General features: G+C 44.4%; 1 protein-coding gene across 1 annotated transcript; it reads right to left on the bottom strand.

Moving 5' to 3' along the window:
• Nucleotides 1-4: 4 nt before the first annotated feature.
• On the bottom strand, nt 5-25,433 carry UGP2 (UDP-glucose pyrophosphorylase 2). The gene is made up of 10 exons (XM_084284718.1): nt 25,229-25,433; nt 20,027-20,154; nt 19,309-19,416; nt 6,897-7,082; nt 5,026-5,159; nt 4,133-4,430; nt 2,873-3,070; nt 2,442-2,684; nt 1,953-2,057; nt 5-1,124 (listed from the first exon to the last, which is right to left on the bottom strand). The coding sequence occupies exons 1-10, from the start codon at nt 25,242-25,244 to the stop codon at nt 1,017-1,019; spliced, it is 1,524 nt and encodes a 507-aa protein (XP_084140844.1). The 5' UTR covers nt 25,245-25,433; the 3' UTR covers nt 5-1,016.
• Nucleotides 25,434-27,124: the final 1,691 nt, after the last annotated feature.

Genomic DNA, 27,124 nt, shown 5'->3' on the forward strand with positions numbered 1-27,124 from the left:
AGAGTTGTTTTTAAAGACCAACTTCTTTAATGATACATACCAGTGTTATACTAAGCTTATAAAATAAATTGTCTGCATGTAAATACAAGAGAAACATTAAGAAATCAATAGTGATCAGGCCAGGGATTTCAATTCCTGTACAAATCTAGAAATGAGTCAAGAGCAGATAAATTAACATGTGGCTGTGGCAGTATGAACATGGACAGAGACAACGTGATGTAATCCATTTATTGAAAGAGAGGGCAGATAAAGGATAAAGATACTAATGGGTGATCCAGTCTTAAATGGGATGTGAAAAGCAAACACGACGTGTGGATACCGAGGCATTTTTCTCAAGTATTAGATTCTTTGGGTGAGTTTGGAACATCAGCGATGCCCATGCTCTCACAATACAGAAACAGAGGTATTTACAACCTTAACCCCAGTATTGTGACGTACAGTATAATCGTGATAGGAATCCCACCTGTCAGTTGTGGGGGTTAAAGAGGGTTATAGGTTGGGGGAGTTGTGAGCACATGAACTACAGGGTTTTTAAACAGCCCATTTAGCAGTAGTGAAACTTTGGGTTTATTTCAACTGTGCCTGCCATTTACACTTCATTTAAAAAAAAGTTGCATGAGTAGCTAACCATGTCCCACATGTATTGCTTCACAGCTTTATTTCTGCGGTTACAAGCAATTCAAAACTACTAAATGTTAGAGGCAAGCCTCTTAACTTCTTATCAAAGATCTGTCCATCTTACCTCAAGACAAACAGTATTGCACTTCAAGGTTATGTTAACTGAGTTACAGAATCTCTTTAAGGACTGAAACATTACTTACGCACATCCATTGCGCTATGTGTCTGCTTAAAAAGATAAGCAAGAGAAATTAATTTTAAATTAATACTGCAGGGTACTGTGAGGATGACAAAGCATAGGCCCTCTGTGTACTTATTTCTAATGCTTAAAAGGTTCTTCCGTGACCAGGCTGGTTTAGCACAGCAGCCTACAGAACCGGCCATGCCCTTCCACCGACTCAGTGGTCCAAGATCCGAAGATTGCCTGACACAATCTTGTTCTCTAGTACAGCTCCCGCGGGGATGTCAATTCTGTCGCCATGATTTGCAATGATGATAACTGTTCCCTGGAGTCACAGAAAAGAAAGTGAGTGGTCAGAAACTTTACTGTAGGGAAACTTTACTGTAGGATAGCTCATTCCAAATCAACAGTTAGAGCAGCGTTGTTGGGAGGCTGTTAGCAGCCAGACCCTGCACGTGCTTCAACTGAATTACTTTTTTTTTTTGCACAGAGCTTTAAAATAAGCAATAATATTGGAACTATTGTAATTATAGGAGCATACTTGATATCACCAGATTATAAGCAGGGTTGCTAACTTAACGATAGATACTTGCTTTATATGATCCTATTGTGCCTGCTTGCTTTTAGGTGTAAAGATGTTACTGCCTTAGCTGGTAATGCAGCTCACCATTATGGCTATAAGGCAAGGAAATGTAAGTACTGTGCCACAGATCCTAAGAAGCATCTGAAATAGCTCAGCTCCAACATTTACTAATCAAGAACCCCAAATTGATGAGAATGGGCCTATGGCTGTAAAGCCAGCCTGGGAAGCAAGGTGGTACATGCCTGGTAAATCACAAAGATGCAAGCATTGTTTTGGACACAGAGTCACCAGGTCTGTGGTGTTTTCACAGGCCTGTACTTGTAGACCAACCTCATCTCTTGCTAGAACTGTACAGAAAAGCACTTATTCTGGTAATGCCTTGTGCTCATTCAGAAGGGGCAATATTGGCTCAAACTTGACCGCTGCAATCCTTGTTGCAGGCCCTTTTGTTGTTATTTTTTTAATTCTTAGGAATGCTTCCAGGGAAAGGTGCTGACTTAGGATCAGTTTTCTTACAGAGTGGCAGAGATGAGTCATGTATATGCAAGAGCATCCTGCTTACAAACTCACCTTTAATGAAACATTCTTCCCAAACGTAACATCACCTGAAACTGTGAGGTGATCCAGTTCCAGCATATCTGGAATACTTTCAAACCTCCGCAGGTAATCTTGAACCTTTTGAAGGGAAGAAAAAATACAGACTGTTTTAAATCCCTTTGTAGACAAACATTGGAGCTTCTTTTAAAAACTCTTTTTAAAAGGTATTTCTGGAATCTATGTCTGACAAATATAAATGTTGCTACTTCTGTCATTTATTGTCATATTGTCTGAGATGACTACAACCAAGGGACAGTAAGGGCAATATCCCGTCAAAGCTGGGTGAGCACTAGAGACCACATGCAAGCCTTTACTTTTCCTCAGCTGATGGGGTGAAGGAGCACACAACAGTACATATGATGGGTAGAGGTAGATAAAGTAAACCTCGCTTTATTTATTTATTGCTATGGACTGTGTTTTTATACCATGCGATAAAATACAAGTGCAATTATGGGAGTTTACCTTCGTGAAAGAGCTTCCCAGCTTGACAAGAGGCACTGTCGGAAATTCTCGCTTCTCACTCATGGTTAAAGACCCAGCGTTAAGGCTGTACAAGTTCGACATCACAAGCAGGAGATCGGACGTGGTCTTAACAGGCAGAAAACGACTGCGAGGAACGTTTATCCCCAGGGAGTTCTCAAAGCTCTTAATAGCAGCACCAACTGCAGTCTCCAGCTGGATAACATTCAAACCTCCATCCAGGGTCTGGAAGAGAAAACTCACGTAAGCATGACCAGCAGGTAAAGGCACTCAGCCCTACAGCCTAGCTTAACTCAGAGTTCCACATTTACCAACAGACCAGCTCCTTTTTGAAGGCATCAGTCCTTGTTTAGTTACACAGAAACAAAATTTTTTTTGAGTTCATTTCCTCTAAAATCTTGTTATCTGATTACCTTTGGGTTAACAATGATCTCCATGTCAATAGCGTTTTTCTCTTGCAGCCTTTTAATCGCAGACAGAGCAATCCACAAATTGTTCGTGTTGAATATTTTGAATTTTGACACAGACTTGAATTCATCAACATGTGCTTTTGGGACCTGAGCTATCTCCACCAGTCTCAGCTTGTTTTCATATTGCGTAAGTGTCCCACCCTGCAGGGGTAAAAGAAGAAGTTTTAAGTCCTGTTAATGAGCTGCCAACAGAGAAGCCACCACCCCAGCTGCATGCACTGCTTTGGTGCCATTTAAGTTGAACCTCGGTGAAAACATGTTACTTGTGGTCAGCTACTGGGTTACTAATTATAGAGCGTGTTTAAATTACAGTCAGAACTGTTAAATGATCGTGTTTCAGCACTCCAGAACAGTTACTTCTGTTAATGAAAGTTGCTGAGAATCTTTGGCAAGTGCTGCTTTTGTCAGGAGTCATCTTCTAGCGCTTTGCTGGATTACAGTGCAAAACTTAAATCAAGTCTATTAACTCTACACCATTTCTTAGACAACCTGGACTCTCCATGGGTGAAGCCCTGTATTTTTACAGGGCCTTTTTGTGGTGTTATAGGACTGTCAGACCTTTCTTGGTATCTAGCTGGGGGAAAACCACGTTCCCTCCAGCCTCATACTTAAAAGAGCAAAGGTAAAGTTCTGTTACATGACTAAAGTTCTGTTACATGACTAATTACTACTCACTAAGAATATTTGATACGTGCACTAAACATCTGATAAGTTGTCAAACCTGGACTTTGCACAAAGTCAGGCAGCTGTGGCAGGAGGGGATTTGCAGCCCCAACAAGCTGTGTTGCGTTATGCTCACATGTACAGCTGCACAAGGAGCTTGCACAGGTTTCAGTCAGTAGTGATACAACTGCAATATCCCAGCCATGCACTGCTTTTACCATCCCCAAACCTCTCCCACGTGCAAGTGACAGTTTGGAGAAGGTAAGGAGAGTGTGACCTGCAGAAATTACTTGTTGTCAGTAATCCTTGGCTGCTGTTGCCCAGAAGCTAGATCCAATTTGTTCCATGAATTAAAACTTCATAAACTGGCTGATTTTGTGCATCTCAAATGAGATCGCAGCTGATGTGTTAAATGGTGCCTGAAATAGCTATAAGAAGATTTAATGTATGTCTGAATTCATGCATACGGAAGAGACAAGAGGCACAGATTGGCACCAACACGCGGGCACTCAGACACATTGCACAACTGTTTGCATTTACCTTCACATCTGCCCTGGTCTTGTTTGTGACTTCCATGACAAACTCGCAGCGTTTTCCATTGGGTGGGTTCATAAGATGGTTCAGAATGTAGAGGTCCACAGTGGCTCCCAAGTTATCTATATTGGATACAAAAATATACTCCTTCCCCTCTGCAATGAGGTTATCCAGCAGCCCGGAGTTATAGAAGCTGGCGTAGATGTCCCCGTGGCCTGGGGGATACCAGCACTCCGTATTCTCTCCTGAGTAAGATACGTCCTTGGCTATTGGCAGCAGAGTTTCCTTATTTATTCTAGGATACCTGGAAAGACAACAGTTTTGTTAGGTTGTTAGCACAAAGTAAAATGAAAATGCAATAGTTCGGGTGCAGCTACCTGGGCTTTTTCATGCAGCTTTAGATGTTAACGCTTACTAGGTCACTGAGAAGGTGCAGAACACGGTCTTTCATTCATGGATTTAAAACCACAGTTCTCAGACCATGCAGTAAAACAGCATTCCTCTGACACAGGGCTCCAGAGCATGCCAAGTACACCTCCAACCCCATCAGCCACTTTAGATAAGAGCTTTCTCTCGATAAGGAAACCACGTTCTGTCTCCCTCCAGAGCCCAGGCATCTATCCTAAAAGCAAATTCAGGAACCAAGTGGCCAGCATCCAGCACTCCATTACACCCATTTCTTGAAACCGTAGCCTGTCCCCACCCCACATCTCTCTCTAATACATCGCTTTTGACTCTACTGAACCCCCTGACATTTCAGTCGTCCTTTCAAATAATGAGATTGAACGTGAGTATAGAAAATACCACTGCTACCTCAAACTAAACACCGTACTATTTGGAGCATGAGAAAATGCAAGCTAGTGTTTCCTTTCACCTCAAGTAGAAAAGTTTTTTGATACCTGCTTTGATTAAAGGTATATATTTTCACACGGCTGTGACTGTATTTCTGCAGGATTTTCTTTGTGTCCTCATCGGTGTTGAAGGAATTCATAAGAACAAGAGGAACGTCGGTGTTGTAGGTTTTGTTTAAGTGCTGAGATGGGAAAGAAATGGTAAATTCAGCATGTATTTTTAGCTTTAACTCCTGACACCTAAGATTTTGGGGAAAAAGGAAATACACTTATTATTTCCAGTCTGCTTTATCTATCCATTAGATAAAAGAGAAAAATTCTTGTACCACTAGAATACACAATAAAGCAAGTAAAAGAAAACAAATCACTGTAAGCAGTGAAGTATTTAAGATAAGACCCATTACTTAACATATAATTAATCTTTGTTTTTAAATCTGCGTCAAGATTCCAAATTTAAAGAGCGTGACACTGCAAAACTATTCTTTTAAATTTTAGGCTACTGTTGATTACAAAAGGCACGCTTCCCCCAGAATTATTCAAGTCTGTGAGGGGAAGGTTGCAAAAACTTCTCTGCACAGCAAGCAGTTTTGAGCCTTTTTGTCAGGCTTTGAGACAGAAAATATTATCATGACCACATAATGGATGAAATGTTGCAATGGTAATTATTTGGGCATCTATAAAAAAAACTGAAATACATGTGAGCACTTTCAGCACAGCAAAAGAAAAGAAAAAAAAAAAAACAAAGAACAACAGAAAACAAGTGTGTTCTACCAAAAAAACATGCAGAAAATACACTTTAATTGAATTGAAATCTTGGTGCACCAGATCACCCTTGTCTGTTGGGGAACGTTTGGGATCATTAACCTCTGGGGGAGTCAGAATACTGCAATGACCCTTTTGGAGAAGCACCCACAGACGTGAAGGATTAGGACTGCATTAGTTGGACATAAATTTAAGTCGTGTGTGGGACTCTCCTGCATACCTGAGACAGTCACTTCAAACCAAAAACAAAATGAGGCAAAAATGGTTGGAGTTCTAAAAACTATGGAACAAGCACCCTCGATTTCCTACTCTAATGGCCATCTTAAATATCTGCTGCAAGAGGAATATTCTGCATTAGAAACATAAGCTGAAACGTCCTCTCCCAGCACCAGCAGCTGTTACTTTTTCTTCCTTCTGAGGAAAATCCTAGCAATCACTTCCATGATGAGGGTTTTAATTTGAGAAGGAACTCGGAGCTGCTGTGAAGAGCTTTGTTCCGAGGCACACGAACAAAGCTACACTCAGACCTGCACCTGGAGGAGTCGGAAGCGAGCCCAGGAGTTAGCCACGCCAGGCCAGCTCCACAATTTGGTCCCTTGTGTAGCTGGACACAACCAGCCCTGTTCCGGTTGGTGCGCACAGGCTGAATTACTCTTGTGCTAACATGTGCAGAGAGGACAGAGTTCAGTCGCCGATTGCTCCGTCCCCTCTGTCCACATGTGCTGCACATCACTAGCGCCCATTCTTCCCAAAGCAATTCTCTGCTCCACCACTAGCTCTGAGACCAGGCCCCCTTTCCCTCTTTCTTTTGGCAGGCCTCCACCATCACCTCTCTTAAGGCTCCCACAGAAGCTCTCTGTGCCTCGCTTCACCCTGTGCAGAAAGGGAAGGCTCTACCCCGAATTACAACTCAGAAATGCAGCACACTCAGTGACCACGGCTCATACGGTGAAACAAGGATTGGACCAAAACTCCCCCTCGCCCCAAAAAGGGGAAGTGTGACCCTGGGCCGTGTGCTCACTGAGGTCAGACTTCTAGTGGGAAGTGTTTCTGTACTGGCCAGGATGTCAGCTCTAGGTGAAGGTGATTTCAAAGTAAGTCTCAAGTGCACGGCTCCCTTGAAGCATCCACAACATTCAAAGCACATCAGAAGTTACCTCAATCTGCTGCACGGTCAGATCCAAGAAGGTGTTCTCGTTCCGCACCCCGATGAGGCTTTTGGGGCCTTTACAACCCATGCTTGTGCCCAAGCCGCCATTGAGTTTCACAACCACCAGCTTGTTCAAGACAGAAGCAATGTTATCGGGCAGCCCTCTAGCCTTTATCTTCTCATAGGGTTGGATCTGTAAGAAGCAAAATTTTCAGAAAGTCAGGAATTTGGAAGGAAAGTGCTTTCTCCTAAAAGCTTTCAGAACTTCAAACTTGATAACCCAAATTGACCTATGTGATTTAGGAAAACTACAGAACATTTGCAAAATGAGTCTACAACAGCCCGATTTGGTACAATACAAATAACCTGATCTGTTCCCACCACAACCTATTCTCTAGAGAAACCCCCTAGCCTCTGTGAGACCTGTCACCATCAGCTTCATCCAGGCATGTCTCAGTCTACTCCTTCCAGATACAGGGAGCTGACTCGATGGTGAAGAGGGGTTCAGAACAACTCAGCCCAGTTATGCTGCCTAACCCAAGCTTCCTCTTGTCTTGCAGGAGGAGTCTCTTTGTGACTCGCCTAACTCCCTTCCCCATAAGATCTCCTCCTTCAGTCAGGATGCGATTTAAGAGCGCAGGCTCCGCACACTGGACATAACTTTTCTTCCTTGAGCAACCTAAAGTCAGAGCAGATTTTTTTCATACATTGCACTAAGGTTTCTCAGAAGCAACATTCTTGGCAAAAGGTTGGTTCTTTGACTCAGTCTAAAGTAATATTTATTCATATTACCAGCCCAATATAATAATTCATCACACCGAAGAGAAGCCAGGAAGGAATGCAGAAAGTTCCCAATAAAGGAATAAAGAAAGTTCCTAATTCTTATCCTCATTTTTTCAGGATGCGTTCATCAAACCTTGCAGAAAGCCTTCTACTTGCTGATATAGCCATATCCTACAGGTTTAAGGACAGAGTATGGGATACGTTTAGGGCTAGGGATAGAGAACAAAATCAGACTTGTAATGAAAGTCAGCATGCTTTCCATTAGGCAGTGCTTCCCCCCTAATCCAAAGCACATAAGTCAAGGAAACAAAGGTAATAGTGCAACAATAGGTATCATGCCAGCAAAATCAATATAATCATCTTTTAGCCTGCCCATCTAGAGATTTCCTTCCAAAGAAAAGCCTTCGTGTTTCAGTGCTGCACGTATTCTAGCAGCAAGGAAGTGATTGTAATTCTGATAAGGGATTTGTAAATCGCACAGCTGATTTCTGAAAACAAACACATACCAAGTCCTTCTCAGAAGTCTGTGTCTGCTTCAGGCAAGTCAGGCCCGAATTTCCTTGGAAATTCACGGTGCACTGGAACAAGAGTCAGATTTCTTACTCGGATGTGGGGAGGTTGGGAGGAAAACTTGTGCAATTCCAGCAGGCCACAGATGGCCGATTAGAGTGGATCCCTCACATTAGGGAAATTCTGCCTCCTGCATGATCTGGAAAGCTCACGGTATATATTTAAAGATAACATCACTCCACAAGCTGCAGCGTAATGACTAACTAAACTCTCATTACTCAAACAGTGGTAACTGGCCCGGGAGGAACATCTTGATGCAACTGCTTGAACACATTCCACCTAAAAATGTTTCCAAAAAAGCAAGCCATTAACTGGACTTGAAAGCCTTACTCCCTCACTCAAATATTTTAGCTAATACGAAAACAGATTAAATATCTGTAAGAATAGCACGGGGTTCCTTGTTGAAACACTCTAGCTGTTGAATAGAAAACCATATGTCACTGTTGTGACTTATTTTTCTGGCTCAGTGGGCAGTGTTAGTGGAGAACAAGACGAGTTTCGGTAGTTTTGTGATACGCACTCATCAAAATGAATACAACTAAAAGCAAGAGGTTTGTCCAACAAGCTTACCAATTATTTTCCTTCTGTGTGGTTTTTAAAAGCCACTTTCTACACAACTACCAGGAGCTTTGCTGGTTGTTTCTGGCAGGTGCAATCCCCCTCAGCGTCTCCTAGCACAGAGAAGACACTGGGAATTCAGTACCCCCAGACCACACGCTTCCCAGGAGAAGAGGTAACATCCAGGCTCGCTGTTGACCCTCTGCTGAGATCTAGCCAACACATCAAGGACAGGAATGTTTCCATCTACACGCTCTTTACCAAGTTCTCACATTCCAAGAAAACACGTAAATTCAGGCTTAACTGTACTTCTTCATGCTTCAAAGTGACAGAGGCTCCTATGCCAAAAACTCTTGAGACAGCCTCATGGGCAAGGCAAGGAGCCCTGTGAGTAATGCACGAACTGTCCCGAGTGCTACAATTATCACTGCCTTCAAGATAAACGTGGTTTTGCTTGGGAAAGTAAGAATGAAGAGGAAAATCACACACATTTAAGCCTCCATTTTCCAAGCTAGGTCACAGCAGCAGACATGGTAGCTGGACAGGTTTTATTTCACTCTCCCAGCAAGCCAGCTAGAAGGCAAACAGCATTATCGTGGCTCGGGCAGCACGAAGGAACACAACCACTGCTGCAGTTGTCTGCTAATATCCACGTTCTCCTTAGCAGAAGAAATCAGCTGATTAAACAAAGCAGGTGACGTCGACATGCTGCTTTCCAGAGTGATAAGAGCAGAAATAATATGCCCCTTTGTCATTAATAAGCACACGGGTTTGTCAGAAAAATCTATACGCATCCATAAGAGACAAGGGAGGGGCAATCTGTCAGACCAGACACGAAGTCCAACGCTAACTTGAGGACAGCCAGAACTCTGACCCCTAGCAGTGTCCCTGTGGCACCAGTCTGATTCAAACACCCAAGAGAGACAGTTTTCAAACGAGGGCTCAGGGGGTCCCAGCAATTCGACGGCCAGTGTCTCGTCTTGGTTCTGTATTGTAAGATCATGAAATCAAACACAGCACTTCAACAGAAATGCACATCTAAGGTAACCCCCCAGAAGAAGGTATATTAAGCCAAAACAATTGCTCTGGATTTCTGCTGCCTTGAACAAAAGGATTAACAAAGGGCTCCTTCCTTGTTAACCAGCTGGCTTAAAACAGGTCTCCAAAATCCCTTACTTCAGAAGTCTGACAGTTTTAAATACGTGGCTTAAAGCGGTAACTTCACAATTTGTTATGAATAATTTATGCCAGCTCCTTTTATAAAACCAAAAACGCAACCGAAAGGTACTTCAGTCTGACCACTTTGCTAGGGAAGCAGTAAGGTGAGTCCTTCCATTCCAGCTTTCTCACGTGAGGGTGTGACAGACTTCATTTTACACAAAAAATAAAAATAAAAAAGATTTGGTATCTGGCAACATCAAGAAATGAAACTACCATTCCAATCACAACCACATCTTCCCAGTTAGTCACACAGCGTCCAGTTTACGTGCCATGTGTTACTCCAAGAAGCACAGGCAGGGTAAAAGAGGCTGTTACCAGAAGGGAAACACTCACCCATTTTGGCTTGCTTTTTCCTCTCCCCAGCCCACCATGCTGCCCATGCCCTCCCCTACGTGCTAGCTAGCTGCAGCCTGTTCCCACCCCAAAGCGTGGCACAGCTTGCTGCCTCCAGGTTATAAATTATGCTCAGTTGCATCATCCCGAGATGACAGAAGGTTGAAATAAGTAAGGAAAGAGACAGCTGAGGTTGATAAGGGGGAAGAAGGTGGAAGATAAGGTGGCAGCTAGAAATGAATGGAGACTCAGGGCAAAAGGGCAAAAGACCTGAAATACCAGGAAATAAAGCACTGGTACACCACTGTCAGCCCACTAAGCCTTATCAAAACATTCCCCTTCACATTTTAAATTTAACAGCAGGATTTTGGAAGCATCCCCACAGTCCAACTTCAGCAAAGGCTTAAGAGATGGATAACCCGGGATAAGCAAAATTGGGAGCAGCCAAATGTGGCTCCAGAGCACTTCAGCTGCAACTCAGAGCCCCGGGATGAAAGCCCCATCACGGTGCAGCCCAAACGCATGCGTGGCCTCCCCAGAAGGGAGCCTGCCCACGCCAAGCCTGCGCCGCGATACCGTGCCCTGGGGAACACGCTCTTAATGGTTTCTGTTGTGTTTTTTTTGTTTGTTTTTAAATTTGGGTTTGTGCCTGTCAAGTCAGGAGCTCGGCCATCCTGTGAGGTCTACAGAATGAGTTTGTTTGTCCGGAGGCTTAAGGAAGCGATCTGTGTTTTTAGAGGAAACTGGGAATAAGATTAACGTATTATAACCTCCACAGGTCAATGTAGTCCCAGTGCTCCTCTAGCACAGAGGTCGATCTTTGTCTTACCATTTCCTTGTTTAAAGTGGGTTTCATTTGATTAAAAAAAAGAGTCCAACAGGTAAGTGATCTGAATATAACTATGCTTTTTTTGTTTTTCTTTTTTATGCAGAAATTCAAAGTCTAAGACACCCATAACCTATTTCAAAAAAAATAGTCCATCTGTACTTTGTACTTTCAGTAAATAAACAAGAACACATACACTTGCATGAAACTATACTATTATACAGGGAAAGCGTCTGGGAACAAACTGGTAGCTGTCAAATTGTTTTTGCAGTACCATGTTCTCTACTCAAAGATGCACCACACATGAGCCCTAATGTCTCCTGCTTGCTGGAAGGGTAAAGAAGGAATGGAAGCAGGCCCAAGGCGGTGATGGTTGCGCTGTTTCAACAGCGCTTTACTCTTTATTCCCTCACACCAAAAGCTGTGGGGGACAAGAGGGGAATTCAGATCCTCTGCAGTGGGTTTCTAAGGGAGGCAAGCTACCAAATGAGAAACCTGACCTACCCACGTGTGGCAGGAGCCTACACCTCTCCAGACATTCTCAAATATTGTCCTTTCTCCTCTGCAGGGGGAAATTGTTCTCCTTGGCCCTGAGCTGTATTCACACAACCCACGGGTTACAAAGCTACTGATAGCATCTGTCCTGGCCTCTGTCACATGCGTAAACCTCGACTGTCCAAAGAATACCAGGATGGGAAGGTTACTAAGTCGGGGCAGCCGTGGCAACCTAGACAAACATCATTTCAAAGCCACTTCCTAAATACCCACATCGAGCAGACTCGTACAGGACCATTTCAGATTGCCCACACAAGCACTTTATGTTACAGAGGAACACTACTGCCCTTCATCAGGAAACTTATGACTGGCAATATTCAGCTAAATTAAGACAGAGAAAGCTTTCAAGTCCGCAGAGTTGTTTTATTTATAACTTAGCTGAGAGGCTCATTTCTTCCAGGAAGTGAGATGAAGAAAACCAGGAGACTAATATTTGAAAAAAGAACATAAACAGAACACGGACATACATGGCTTATCACTTACATGTGTGGTGTGTATACACACACAGGCACACTCTGAAATAGAGAAAAGTCTCTTGAAAACACTGAGATGTTTTTATAGACTAGGAAATAAGGAAAGTCAGCTCCTTAGGGTATGAGGAAGGGGGAAGAGCGATTACACACACTGTACCTTCACTAGTTGGGCAGAAAGGCTGGACTATGACATCTATTTAACAGGAAGCTTGTACAACAATCTTCACAACGAAAGTGAAAACTATCACTCCTGTAATCGTGCCTCAAGGGACTGCCAGTCAGCTACAGCTGACCTGAAAATAATCACTGAACAGCACAGGTTTATGGAGCTCGTCATCTGCAACCCCACAGATCCTGCGTGGCAGGCGCTGCACACAGCTGAGGTAACTGACCCAGGCAAAACGCTGCGCAAGGACAGCGGCAAGAACAGCTCCAGAAATTGGTTATCAGCAAAGAGCTCTGCAACTAAAAGAAGGCACACACTGGACTGGTCTTGCTTCAGCAATGCCTTGGCATCTCTGGATGTCTCTGTTGGTACAACAGAAGTAGCACGTACCAAAGCAATGGCAGCAGCCATCAGAAAGGGATCCATTAAAACAGCACCCACCAGACTTTGCACGTGTTGAGTTCAGCATTCCCTGCCAGGGCTGCGTGGCAAACAAAAAGACTTCACCCGTTCCCACAGATGCCTCTGCCGGTTCAGAGCGGGCTGCTTGCTGCACAGATGTGAGACAGCCACGCACGGTTACTGGGTGAGCGGATTCTGGGGCTGTTAGGAGCTAAGCAGGTGGGAGGAGAGAAGCTGAACATCACAAAAGCCAGTCACACCTGGAGCAAAACCACAGCTTCGAGATAAGCCACAGCAATGAGCTTGCATGGCAGATCTGGTCACCCGCTCGTTGCCGATCCAGAGATTAGAACAATTCAAAGGAACCTTCATCAAAATGGGACATTTTTCACATGAGATTCATTACTAACTGGAAGATAGGGGAGGATGGAGAGAGGAAGGATACAAATTGTGTGCGCTGCTCCGGTTCCAACTGGAAACACCACCATTTTCACCAGCTGTGCCATCCTCTCATAAAAGCATAAATTACTTTAAGTCTTAAGCACTAACTTAGCACTGCTATGGCCATGCTAGACGAGAATAGCAGAGGCACACTCTGTGAACCTGAGGCAGAAGGATTTTCATGCAGGAGAACACAAAATCCTTTCCATCTCACACAACCCTTTCCTTCCCACTATGAGGGAAACTACACACAAGAAAATCCTCTAGCAATCTTCTAGCTGCTATGCAAGGATCTTTGACAGAAGCGGTTTTGCAGAATGTTGATATGCAAAAATCAGACAGAACTGAAGCTTTTTGGTCTAGTGCAATCCCTCTTTTATTCCACTTGCACATCCGTTCAGGAATACCATCTGTTCATAGTCGGTTTATTCTATCCACAGTCCATTTATTCTGCTATACTTTCAAAAGGGAACACGTAGAACAAATGGAAGAGGCAGGACATGGATACAGCATTCCAGTGGTGCAGGATGCATCTGAACAAACTACAGAAGATAAAACATCCTGAAGGTTACAAGCATAGATCTGTCAGAAAGACAGGGACAGCTGATACAGCAGAATGGGTCACGAATGCAGGAATTGACAGCAGATATCCAATTCCAAGTGCACACAGAGAAGAAATAGCAAATATGCACACAACCTTCCAGTTCTTATCTAAAAAGACTGTTGCCCAAACTATGAAGGTGTTTTTTTTTGTTGTTCTTTTTTAAATCTCTAACTAATGGATCCATACAATTCTGTACCTACAGACCCTTGCCTTCCCAAGGTCAACATTGAAATGAGTTACTCAAGGGCCAAGGTAGCCATATGCTGTGACTGTAAGATTGCTCCTAAAAACACACACCATATTGCTACTTCACGGAGAACATCGGTGGGAACTTCATTCCAAAGCTTCTAGAAGATTTCAGGAACAGAAGCATACAAAAAGTAGAACCTTGCTGTGTTTTGACAACAACAATGGTTGTGTTCAGGCTGGGCAGACATTAAAAGCAACTATTTTTCTCACTAACAAAAAGGGTATAAACCCCAAATTTAATGTGCTGAAGGTGCATCAGAAAGCTTCAAGAACGATTCACTACAAACAGGATCTAGAGATTTATACTTAGCGCTGGGCACCATTCAGAACAGAAAAGCAGCTTGATCCTCACTCCCTCCTGCCACTACCTCCTGTCTACTCCAAGGTCAATACCACCCCGTACTAGACTCCAGGGGATTTAAACATTTAGCAGGTGGGACATGAGTCACACCCACAGCGTTCAGATGCTGTCTGAAAAGCCAAAAACGTGATTTCACCTTTAAAGTCTTACTCCTTTCTTCCTGCATCATGCCCAGTACAGCTCTCCAAAATGAAGGAAGTCTGCTGCTCAGTTCAGGGCCAGACTGCCTCAAAAATTATTTTCCTTTGCTGAAGTTCCAACTCCCCCTTTTATGTCTTCACTATCGTGTCTGAAATGAGCTTAAGCAGAAAGCTCAGAGTAGAAACCCGGTCCTGATGCAGTTAACAGTTCCGCCCAGGCCTCTGTCATGCATTTACTTCATTTGCGGTTGCATCAGCTCCAACACAAAATATGAAACTCAGCCTTGCTAAATATTTCAGTTCCTTTTGGCACAGGTATTGGAAGTGACAACTTGGCAAGGAAGCCCTGGATCTTGAAGGGTCTTTAATTCAGAGAAAAACAAACGTCGGGAATTCAAATTCAGGCAGGATCCCTGCAGCATCAGGCCTGCTAGGTGTCGGCACTGCCATTTAGCTGTTCCAGTCACACGTAGGCTCTAACACGCAGAGGAACTGCCTCATCACCTCCTAAGCACATACACAAGAGCAGAAAGTGCTCCCCAGTAATAAAAATCACTTCTTGCTCTAAGGGTTTGGAACACTGGGCTTGACAAGCGAGCGCTGATGGGGAAATACTTCAGGAACAAAAATGGGCAGGAATGACAGGGCTCACAGGCGCATGACTACAGTGTTAGTCACTTGAGACACATCTCGAAATTGTGGTCAGGGATTCTGCTACGATAACATCTAGCTTCATTTGGTTTTGCACACAATGTCACCGAAGTGATTTTTGGAACAGTCTGTGTGAGGCAACATTGGGAGTGTGACTGATCTCAGAAGTATACTCCTACTGCAAGGATGTTTGGAACGGTTTGCCAGAGAGACAAAATGAGCATCTGGGCCCTCATCATGGGTAGACTGGAGAGGAATACACCCATATTAGTCAATATGTAGCTGCAGAAAAACAAGCTAGTATCTACTCAGCACCAAAGGACAGTTTAAAAAGAAATAGCACCAAATGAACCCTTAAAACCTGCTTCCAGATTTGAGGGTTAGGAAGACATTTGATTTTTGATTAAAAGCATGCCTTTTTTTTTTTTTTCTTTTCCTTCATGATACAGTTCTTTGAGGTGACAGCTCAAGCTGCAGACAATCCAAGCACTGGGTTAAAAAAAATCATCATAATAGACATGCTCCTTTCACACTCAAAGTGCTTTGGATGCTCTCTTTAGCTCACTGATGAGGTTTTGCATTGCTGCTCTGAGGTTAACTTGTTCACTGCTGTTCCCTCAGAGGCCTCCCAGCACGACTTTGTTACTGCTTCCAAGTCAAACAAACAGATCACTGCAATCTACATCAACAAGATTAAATTACACTTGCCGTGTCCACATTCTTTACCTCGTCTCCTCCTCGTTAACCAGCACTCTAAGTGCACTTTCTTCTCTGAAGACTGTAACAGTAATGGGTCCTAACTATGCCAGCTATCACTGTAAGCCTTTGGACATATAGAAGGAAAGCATCTGGAAGGAAAAAACAAGTCAGAAGTTTACCAATATAGCACGAAATGGGTTCAATCTTGTGTTATCTTCATCTGGAGCCTACAGCTTGCTTGCCCATCGGTATTAGTTGCTACGCTAAAATATGGAGTTCAGGAATAAAATCTCCCATTGCAGAGAAAAAGGGGGAACATTACACCACAATTACAGTTAGGTTTACTGAAAGGAGTCTTTACTTGTCAGCAGATGCTTCAGAAAAGAACAGAAAACTGCATTCAAAGAACAAGTACCATGGATAAAACATTAAGTGACCCATGGAAGTCTGATCAGAAATTCTCCTCCTGCGCAGCACAGCATTGCAGAAAAGCCTGGAACACCTTTCCCACTGAACCTGACATTCAGAAGAACCTTATGCAAAACAGAAAACTAAAAGCTAAAGCCTAAAAATGCAGTGAACCATTCAGTAACTCTAAGCTGGTAAAATCTTTGGCACGTTTTTGGGTTCTTATACATACAGCCACGTGTGCGTGCACACCTGTATGTATATAGATATATTTTATAAGTGTATGTCCATATATATACACACATGCACCTACATACCTAAACACATACTTTGAGCTTCACTAGCTAGCAGTTGAAGATTACACATGCCAGAATTCTTGATCCTTCGGGCAGATCAAGCAGCAAGCCAATTCCCCAGAAAAATCACAGCCAAATCAAGTCACCCTGGGGACTGTAAGTCCTTCCTTTCTAGGCCATGCTACTTGTAGCACAAGAGTCTCAAAAGTAGATGAGAACCTCACTGCCCCCCTCACCCCCACCTCATAAAATGATATCATCAAAATGGGCAATTATAAATCAGCTACAAAATTATCAACAGTTTTCCAAAAGTCTTGCCCATAACATTCTCTGTGCTGTTCCCACAGGAGCAGGAGGAGAGCGCACTGTAAGCTTTTATAGCTAGGGGATGAAAACTCCGTGAGAGCTGAATAAAAGCACTCAATCTGCATATATTTCACAGATACCTGTTCCAAAGAAGTTAGGACTGCAGACTTGATTCTGAAGCCCTTCTGAAAATTATCATTCTTCATCCCTTTCAAAAGTTCCTACTGTTCTCATCTACTAGTAAGATTGATAGCTCTGGTTGTAAAGAAATCAAGATTTATTGCATAATTCCGCAAGTCATATCCCTCAGCAAAGAATAATTTGGAAGACGTTTCTCTGCAGGTCACCTGAAAACACTTTCATGTAGGACACCTTTCACTTTCCACAGTCCCAACATGACACGTATTATACAGGTGGTGGATCTGGGATAAATACAAGAAGGTTTTGAAGAGGACAGAGAAATGAAACCCTTGCAGTTGGGGGGGAAAAAATAATAATAATAAAAAAAAATAATCAAGAAAATTAAGAATACTTTCAATTTTGAGAGCACTCAACCCACCTCCTGTCAGATCAGGAAAGCAAGAGATCTTTATTTCAAAGTGAAGGCAGCATGGGGAGGAAACTTGTTTGAGGGTATTTTTCCCTATCTTTTTTCTGTGACATCTTCTGTGACTCCTTGTGATTTGGAGTTCATGCTAGGAAGCACAATCTCATCTAAGAACATGCACACACCTCACCTGAGCCAAAGCAACAGGATGCTGCATCTTTTTTCCCCTGTTTGTGATCAGAAGTTGCTTCCTAGCTAAGGGACACAGATGAGGATGAGCCAGCACAGGCCAGAAGGAAGAAGAGAGATACCAACTCTAAACGTGCCCTCCTTTCAGCCCTTTGTGATCTTAAGTTAGGCCTTCTTTTTAAACAGCTTGCCTTGCGTGGGCATCTCCAACAACCTATTTCAGTGTTGTCTAATGCCTCCTGTTTGACATTTGCTCCCATTGTCCTGCCCAGTAATTTTCAGTCCCTTGCAGAACTTGATTTTTTTTTTTTCCCTCCACTGAAAGTGTGCGAAACCTTAAAAATGGACAGACAATAGCTCTCCCTCTCCACAAAGCAGCCTATTCACTTGCATCAAATTACTGTAATTTAATCCCAGGCTTTATCTTGACACAGAGAACAGTTTATTCCGTTCATTGATTGTTGCAGCTACCTTTTAACATATTCAAAAGTTATCACTCCCCTAGAGCCTCACCCCTCTCTAGACTAAAAGCAGCCCCCTTTTCTGCAGGCTTCCTTATAAAACGTTATCTAGAACTCCAACTTCTCACCTTGGCCTCTTTCCTCAAGGTGGATTTTTCTCCCCAAAGCAACAGTTTGTTCGGTGTTACAGTACAGAAGAGACAGACATCGCATGTTTTTGAAGTTAAAAGAAAACACTCAACCTTGGAAAAAGCCCTATACTTGCTCTAAAACAGCATCATTCATCAACGCTTTAGAAAGCAGCGCTGCATCTGTTCTGGAAGTAACTGGCCAGCCTGTCTTTCAGTTGCAAACAGAGCCTTGATTGAATCACCACAGAGGCGAAGAGAGACCACAAATGTGTAAGGAAGTCTCAGGATATGCCAAGATTACGGCAGTGGGAAAAGCAAGAATTTGTAGCACAGCTACACCGTTAGTTACGCAAGAGTCCAAGGACAGCCTCGGGCTGCAGATGAATCAACCAAATGAGGTTAGGTTTAATAGGAATTGTTTATTTCGGTACTAAATATTGCTGAAAAAAAATGTTTAGTGCTTTTTCAGCAACATCTCAAGTAGCAGGTTGTAAGTTACAACACCAGAGATGGCATTAGAAAACGATGCTCAAAAACCCTCAGTCAGCTACAAGTTTCAGATTCCTCGCTTTTACAGAGCTGCTGTAGATTACAGAAGTTGCTAAGTGAGCTATATAACCCAGCCCACTTGCCATATGTCCCTTTCGAATTATTTAGCAGAATGGATTGTTGGAAACAGTCTCAACTGAGACGCGCGACCTTCTGTCATGGGCAGGAAGGAAAGGGGAACAACAAGAGTCCTACCTACTTCCCCTCTAACAAAAGTTACCAGTCACTCCAGAGAAGGTACCAAATGGTAAGATGGCATCTGTCCCACTTTGCTCCCCTGCTCAGAGAACAGCTAACAAAATAACACTGCAGAACTTGATGCATATGTTAAGCAGGACCTGATGTTCAGGAACACACACAGCATATGTCTGTAAATTATTACTTCTCAGCTAGAGCCCGAAGTGTTGTCCTATGTGATTTTACAGAACCATGGCAGTTACACCTATTCCATGGTATATAGCTTTATGTCCCCTACTGACTGCGTCTCCATTGCAACTTACAGAATCTTCTGGTGGTCTTTGAATCTTCCCCCAGTCCACAGATGGTCCCTTTTCTTGTAGGAATCTATGAAACAGCTTCTTAAATCCTTCCAGGTCATTTTTGGTGTGCTACAGAGAAGAAATAATATTAATTAATACTGGTATTTATTAATACCTACCCTATCATGGAAGCATTTTTACAAACTTGATATACAACACATTCATGAGAGCAAGTTTGTCAGCTCGTGAAGTACAGACATGATAAAATTTTAAATTCCAAAAGGTGCCAAAAGCTCATTCTCACTAAAACTAAAGATGGGAGTGGGGGTTAAAGGGGGGGACAAAAAAAACAAAACAACAACAAAAAAAACACACACACACAAAAAAAAAAAAAGACATCCAACACCTTGGATACCTAAAAGGCAAGTCTTTATTCAAAACTATAACCACAAGAATTTGGCCAAATCTTTAGAGTAACAACTTTACCCTCTCTTTCTGTAATCCACTACAGATTATATAGAACCTTTAATAACTAAAGATGATTAAACACTTAGTAATAACTCTGTCGTGCAGTTTGCATGCAACTCAAAGTCTCCTACTGACACTGTATCCAGGCTACTCTTCCACACAAGACCCAAGCACATCTTAAAAATAAGGATAGCAATATGCTGTGATTTATCCCCTTGTATAAAATCTCTACCTCCTCAGGCTTTGAGTTGCATTAAATCACGCTTCTTACCTCCAGCTCATTTGAAGGTGCGGTTGCAAGTATCTTATCGAGTTCTACCTTCATTGAATACTCCAGCTCTTGTCGAATGACTTCCTGAAACTGTGAGGGGCCAGCCTGAGACATGGCTTTGCTGAAATCTTAAATTAAAAGCAAAAAAAAAAAAAAGGTTAAAGGGGAAAAAAAGAAAAAAGAAAACTAGCTTATTTAGATTGTAGACAGCTTTCAGATTTCTTCGGGGAAAAAAAAAATAATCACGTAATCCAGTCTTGTTTTATTACTGTGCAAGCACTCCAGGAACCTAGAGATTTTGCTCCTAGTAACTTGGAGAACAGATCTTAAATTGGGTGCGAAAAACAGCCAACCTTCTCTCAAAACTCTAAAAAGTTCCAGAAGATCAATGATCCGTCACAAGAAATGTTCCAAATCCACAGCAGCACACGTATTTTTTGCTAGGCAACTAAAGTGTTCGTGTCCTACCACATCAACTTTTACTTTAGCAAGTAAAAACGCAAAAAAGCCATTCACTAAAAAAATATTGTATGCAGAACATTGTGATCGAGGGCATCCTTCCGTTCACAGAAGCAAATAAAAACACGTTTTAATTATTTATGCTGTGCATTTTCACACGGTCTTCCGTTTGTTCCAGCAAATATTCCCTTCCTTTATCGTATGAGTATTTTCACACTACAGCATGCCCTTCAGTTACTAAGCAACCTGGAAAAATAGTCCGTCCATCACTTCAGCATTTGTTTTGCTTCTGAAAGTGATAAGCTCCATGGATGTGAAAGAGTAAATACACAAACGGTCCACGCAGTGAAGCCCATAGTCAAAGCACCGCACAGGAAGGAATGGAAGATAGCTCGACTTTATTTTCCAGAAGAAAGCATGTGAACTGAGTGCCTTCCCTAAAGACATTCCGAGTATGTTCTCTAAAGACCTCGGTTAATTTAATTTCTGCCAAATCCCTTGAGTAATCGCTTCTCTATAACACGGAGAATGATGCATTGCCAAATATAGCTGGAATGTTAGAAACACCCTGATACTAGTACAAAAAAGGGGCAGGAAAAAACTTTGCGAGTGAACTGATAGTGCCAGGAAACAGAAGAGGCAGCCTTGGTTAAAGTTTTCTTATTTGGGACACGCATTAAAAGGCTATTCTATCGAGAATGCCTCGGAAAGCCAGGGGCAGTTCGTTCGCATTACGGTTTTGATTGTATTTTTAAGCAAAATACTCCTCGGACTCGGTCACAGTGTCAAGCCCTTGCTTTGAAGCCCACAGAAGCCATTTTCCTGACTGCACTGTTTTGCAGGTAGGGAAGGAAAAAAAAAAAAAAAAAAAAAAAAGGAGATAGAGAGGCAAGTGCTGCAGTGCACACGCCATGGTGTAACACAGGGGAAATGCCAGCACCAGATGAATAGCACAATTAACAATAGGTTCATTTTTTCACCGCGTGCTTCACTTGGTAGTAAAAACAGGTTAAAAGTTGGAGGCACCTTAGGCTTATCTTTCCAGGTGAAATAAGTAAAAACACAAGAGCTCTTCACTGAAAGTACTTCCTCCTACAGAAAGGAGCATAAGATCTCTACCACCTGAATAGTTTCATGCAGAACTGCTGAGCTTTCCTTCCCTCATTTTGACTTGATGCACATGGAAACAGTGTTTAAACTTCCAGGGTGACAACAGCTACAAGATACTTTCAGCTGTTTGTTTGTAATCCTCCCTACAAGGAGTTGTAACACAGGGCTGGGGTTACAGCAACAGCAGCAACCATTTCTCGCAGCTCATCAGCCTGTAAAACATGCTGAACCTCCCGATATGATGCAACGCAGCCCAGCAGAAACTCTGCAAATACCAAGTATTCAACAGAGGCTGTCATTTGTTAAGGAAGAGCCAGCAAACAGCCATCCCAGGCTGCCATGTAAGCAGGAAGATCCTGTTGGCTCGCGATGGCCAAAAGACGTGTATCTCCCTGATTAAAAAACAAAAAAGCATTGAGAGATTAAGCAATATCAGAAGCAAACCAAAAGGATAAGGCAGAGGAAAAGTAAACACGTGATAACACATTCTCCAGGGCTTCATGAGCAAATGCTGAAGGCGTGCGGAGCAGCAGCCCGATGGTCCGTGCCCAGAGCCACCACCCCGCAGCCTCCTGGCCACCATTTGGTGGCCACCACTGGTCTCACCCAGCCCACCAGGATGTGGGTGGCTGGGGAGAGCCCTGCTGGTGCTGCCCATACTGGGATCATCTGGGGGAAAGAGGAATGAGAGAGCTGGCACAGCTGGAGTCCACAAAAACACGCTTCCGACCCAAGTATTACGGGTGCAGGGAGGGATCTGTTGTGCAGGGTAAGAATTTCAGTGCTGTACCCAACGCCGAGGAGCTCAGACCCAGCCTTCCTGCTGGGATTTCCTCCCTAAGGAAAACCCCTCCAGGGTTTGGGGAAGAAGCTGGTGTTTCTGTCCTCCAGCCTAGCGATGGCAGGAGGATGGCTGCTGTCCTTCAGCGTGCGCTGCTGTTAAATTTAACAGCCCGGGTTAACGTTTATTTCCCTCTTCGCCTTAATAGCAATGAAGTAGAAAAGCCAGCGCGACTGCATTTCTAAGGGCAGTTATTTCCTACAGGCAAGGCGAATTTCCTAAGGCTGCAGTGAAAAGTAGTTATGGCACCTCTGTAAAACCAGACGGGAGGCAGGGGTGCTGCAGAACTGCAGGAAGAGACTTCCCAGGGGACACGCTGCCCTGAGCTTCCAAATTACCTTTGAAAAAGAAATGCCTCTTCCAAGCCACACTGCAACCACTGCCTCGGATTGCAGCTGAAGCTCACTTTTACGGGATCGCTGTTCTTCAGCTCCCCTCTGAAGGAAGAAAGGGGTGGGATATGGCAGCGGAAGACTCACAAGGGATGGGCCCACACAGGAATGAGTGCAGAACAGAAACGCGTGATGAAACAGTTGGGGCTCCAGAAAACACGGGGTTTTCAAGAAAAATGACCACCCAGGACACCTTCTTTTAATGCCTCCAGCAGAAAATGCTCCGTCAAGTTGTAGAGAAAGACCTTTAGTCAAGTCACCGGTGGAGAGTTTCACTCAAACAGTACTGTCCCCACCTTTATTTCTACTTTGCTCTTATCTCCCTGTTAGCCTGCCACTGTCCTCACACCGTGAACTATGGTAAAGAGCACAGTATTTTTAGGTTTATGATGCATGATTTTATAACCGACACTTGGGAAACAAACAATATACGATAAATAAGATCAAGTTACTAAAGAGGAGACCGTCATGAACCATGGGAAATAAAATAAGGGCCAGGCTTCCCCAACTGCACACAAAGAGAACAGCAGCGTATTTCCTTTCTGCCATCCCTCCTTTTATTTTACATTAAAAGAGGGAACACACAAAGCTCAGTTTTGTTGCCCTAAGAGCTCATTAACTCGCTCAGAAGAGAACTCACTGCCTTAGTACATAGCATACAGGGTCATGGCACAGGAAGGAGTCACGGGGCAAGCCAAGCAAGAAGTCCTCTCATGAAAATGTAGGGATCCTTTGGGCTGAGGGTTGAGAATTGTAATTAGCACCGCAATCCAAGTAAGCACACTGAAAGAGCTACACCAGAAAATTATTTCTATTTCCTCGGAGCCAGACTACTTGCATAAAAATCCGGAAGGTTGGCCCGTAAGTTGAAACACGCAGCTGAACTTTAAATGCTCTATCCTTGAACTCCGGGCTGAGGGTACAGAGTGAATGCCTTAACTTCCACCGACTCCGCTGGAAAGTTCAAGGCAATTTTTATCCTTGACAGGGATAAAAACTTCACAGACGTCCACACTGCCCAACACAAAACTGAGAACTACTACTTCGCTTGACTTTTGAGAACTCAACACACCCAAGAAGCATTTGCAAACTTCTTTCTCCCTACCACTACAGGCAAAATTTGTCAACACACACGGCACTGAAGCACACAAGAAGTGAAACCTCGCCACTGTCTCCCCATCACAGAGAAGCAAGTTACCCTGAGCTCGCTCAGAAGTTTGCAACCCAGGACGCCGTCCTGGCCAGCCGCGTACACCAAGGGCTGCAATGTTACCGCTCAGACCCAGCACGATTTCTGAGTCTAGAGGCTGATCCTCCTGCTAAAAATACCACCTGACATCAGCAACGTGTTTTGGTGCTATCAGCCTAGTAAAAGTACTCTTTAAAGAAGCTTCTAGTGTTGTCAAAACCTCGGTAATATTTTAAGAACTGGCTTTGATCTTTACGTAGGTTAACACAGTACCACTTGCCTGCAAGATGGCTACCTCCAGCAGAAGGCTGAGATAAGCCAATTCCGCTTAAAAAGAAGGCTTTAGAGCCTATTTTTGTCACTCATTTCACAGCAAGAAGGGGCTTGTCTCAACAACTTTCAGGACACCAGGTGAGCAGTGTGGCTTCAGCACCTCCCCGAGCGGTGCTGTGCGTTTCGCCCGGCTGTCACAGGACATTCACAAAGTGTCACTGCACTTACACGGCAAGTGTTGCACACTCCTGGGCATCCACTGGGCGAGCAGCTGATTTCCCAAAGCCTGCAGAAGCTCTTGGTTCCCCACAAGACCCAAGTTCACATAGCAGCAGACCTACTATTGCCCACTCTTTTTTTCTAAAGGCGGTGACAGGCCTGAATGGACTTACACCAAGAAAACCTACAGGCGTGAAATCCGCAACAGAAAAACCACACACGCACCACTAGGATCACCAGAAAGGAGGGGAGGGAGGGGGGAGAAGTGCCACGGCAATGCACCAAAGTAATTTTTCTTCCTGAAATGACCCTCGCGGGTCGGTTCCCTGTTTCCCAATGTACGATTCCCAACTCAAGACCGGGCAAGACGCTCACAGGGCAGCGTGCCGGCGCCTACGGTGGGGGCTGGCAAATGCCAAAACACACTCAGACCTCCAAAAAACTTGGGCAGATGGGGAGAGGCAAGGGGGGAAGCCCTCTACATGCATCAGCTGTGGTGAGGGGCTGTCGGGGTGCTGCGTGGCGGAGCAGACGGCCACGTCCACATCCACGGACACGTCCACGGGACGGGCACCGTCACCTGCCGGGGGAAAGCCTGGCATGCCACACAGCCTGCTGCTGAGGAGAGAAAAGGAGGCGGCACGGCGTCAAGGCGAAACAACCGAAATAAAACCAAGCGGGTGCGGAGCGAGGTCCCTGCGGCGGAGCAGCCAGCCTACCTTTGGCGAACGACATCTTCGCTCCTCGGTGAAGGCGAGCGCAGGGAGAAACAGCGCACCCGGCCGGGATGGGATGGGAGAGGAGGGAGGGAGGGAAGGAGGAAAGCAGCGGCCCCGTCCCCTCCGGGAGCAGCCTCCCGAGCCCGGCGCAGCCCCGTGCTCGCCCCGAGCAATTTAAATTTCATCAGTGGCAGAGGCGGACCCAGCAGCGCGCCGGCATTCACCACCCCTTTCCCCCTAACCCTCCCCCGGGCCGAGCCTCCCGCCTCCGCGGGGCTCCCACCGGGCTCCTCCCCGCTCCCTGCACGGGCCGGGTCGGGCAGGGCACGGCCGAGCCCCCCGCGGCCGCCATTTTCCCTTCTCCCCCCCCCTCCCGCCTCAGCCTCCCCCCTCCCTTTCCCGCCCCCCCGCCATTTTCCCTCCCCTCAGGAGCGGGCGCTCGGCCCCGCCCCCTCCCGGCGCGAGCGGCCGCCATGGCCGCGGCCCCGCCGGACCCACCTGGGCGCTGCGGCGCGGCGGGGGGCGGGGGGAGCCGGGGGAGGGGGCGGGCTCTTCCCGGCGGGCCCCGCGGGGGCGAGCATGCGCGGGAAAAGGGGGGGGGGGGGGAGAGTTTTTTTTTTTTGAGGGGGGAACCCCGATTTTGGGCAGTTTTGAGGGGGAAGGGGGGCTGTGCCTCTCTGCCGCAACTCGGGGCTGCTGGGCTCTAAACAAGGGGGATGCAGCGTGAGGCTGAGGGGTCCCCGGCACCCCCAAATGCTCTTCCCCCCCTGCTGCCCAAGTGCAGATTTTTATTATTTTTATTATTTTTTATTATTATTTCATTATTTTTATTTTCATTATTTTTATTTTTATTATTTTATTATTAATATTTTTATTTTTATTATATTTATTTTATTAATTTTTTAATATTTTTATTATTTTTATTTTTATTAATAATAATTTTTATTTTTAATATATTTATTTTATTATTTTTAATATTTTTATTATTTTTATTTTTATTTTTATTTTCTATTTTATTATTTTTATATTTTTATTATTTTTATTTTGTATTATTTTATTATCGTTTTTATTTTATATTTTTATTTTATTATTTTTTATTATTTTTATTATTTTTTATTATTATTATTATTTTATTATTATTATTATTTTATTATTATTACTTTTTTTTCCTAGGGAACTGTGTAAATCAAGCACCCGCCTCACTCCGCTCACCTGCTCCCGTTTGCACACAACACACAGCCTTTCTGCTTTCCCCCACATCCCCGTCCGTTTCCTATAAACACCCTTTTTCTCCATTTTTCACACCAACGCAAGGCCCCCTGCCAGCAGCTCGAGGCGCCCACGTCCCCTCACACAAACAGCTCTGGAGGCAGTCGTGGAGACCCCCTGGGGCTGCTGCCATTTGTGTGTGACACAAATGGGCTCAACAAAACCTCTGGTGTAATTTGGTGATTGCTTTTACCCCGTTTTTACCCCGCTCCCCTCATGCTCCCCTCACACTGCCCAGCGGCACGCAGGCACACAAGCAGCCCGTGTGGTGCTGGCTGAGGCATGGCCTCTGGCACACGACAGACGAGTCCTGTCCTCGTCATCGCCTGCTCCTCACCCTTTCCCATTTGTCCCCCGCCCCATTCTCACCACTATAATTAAGGGCAAATCAGGGGTTGGCTCGCTCTGCTGGACACAGCCTTAAAAATTCTTGGCATGCAGCTTCTCCTTTCAATGCTTGAAGCCAAGTTGTGGAAGATGGGAGGGAAGAAGCTTGTCACGGGGTCAGAGCATTCCCCATTTTGCTACTTGCTTGAAATGGGCTCCATTTCCCTAAATCGTGTGTGTCCACCTATGTGTCTGTGTGCCCACTTAAACATCTGTGTGTCCACCAGGTTGGGCTCACAG

The sequence above is a fragment of the Netta rufina genome (genome assembly GCF_964035555.1).
Source record: "Netta rufina genome assembly, chromosome: 3".
Lineage (NCBI taxonomy): Eukaryota > Metazoa > Chordata > Aves > Anseriformes > Anatidae > Netta > Netta rufina.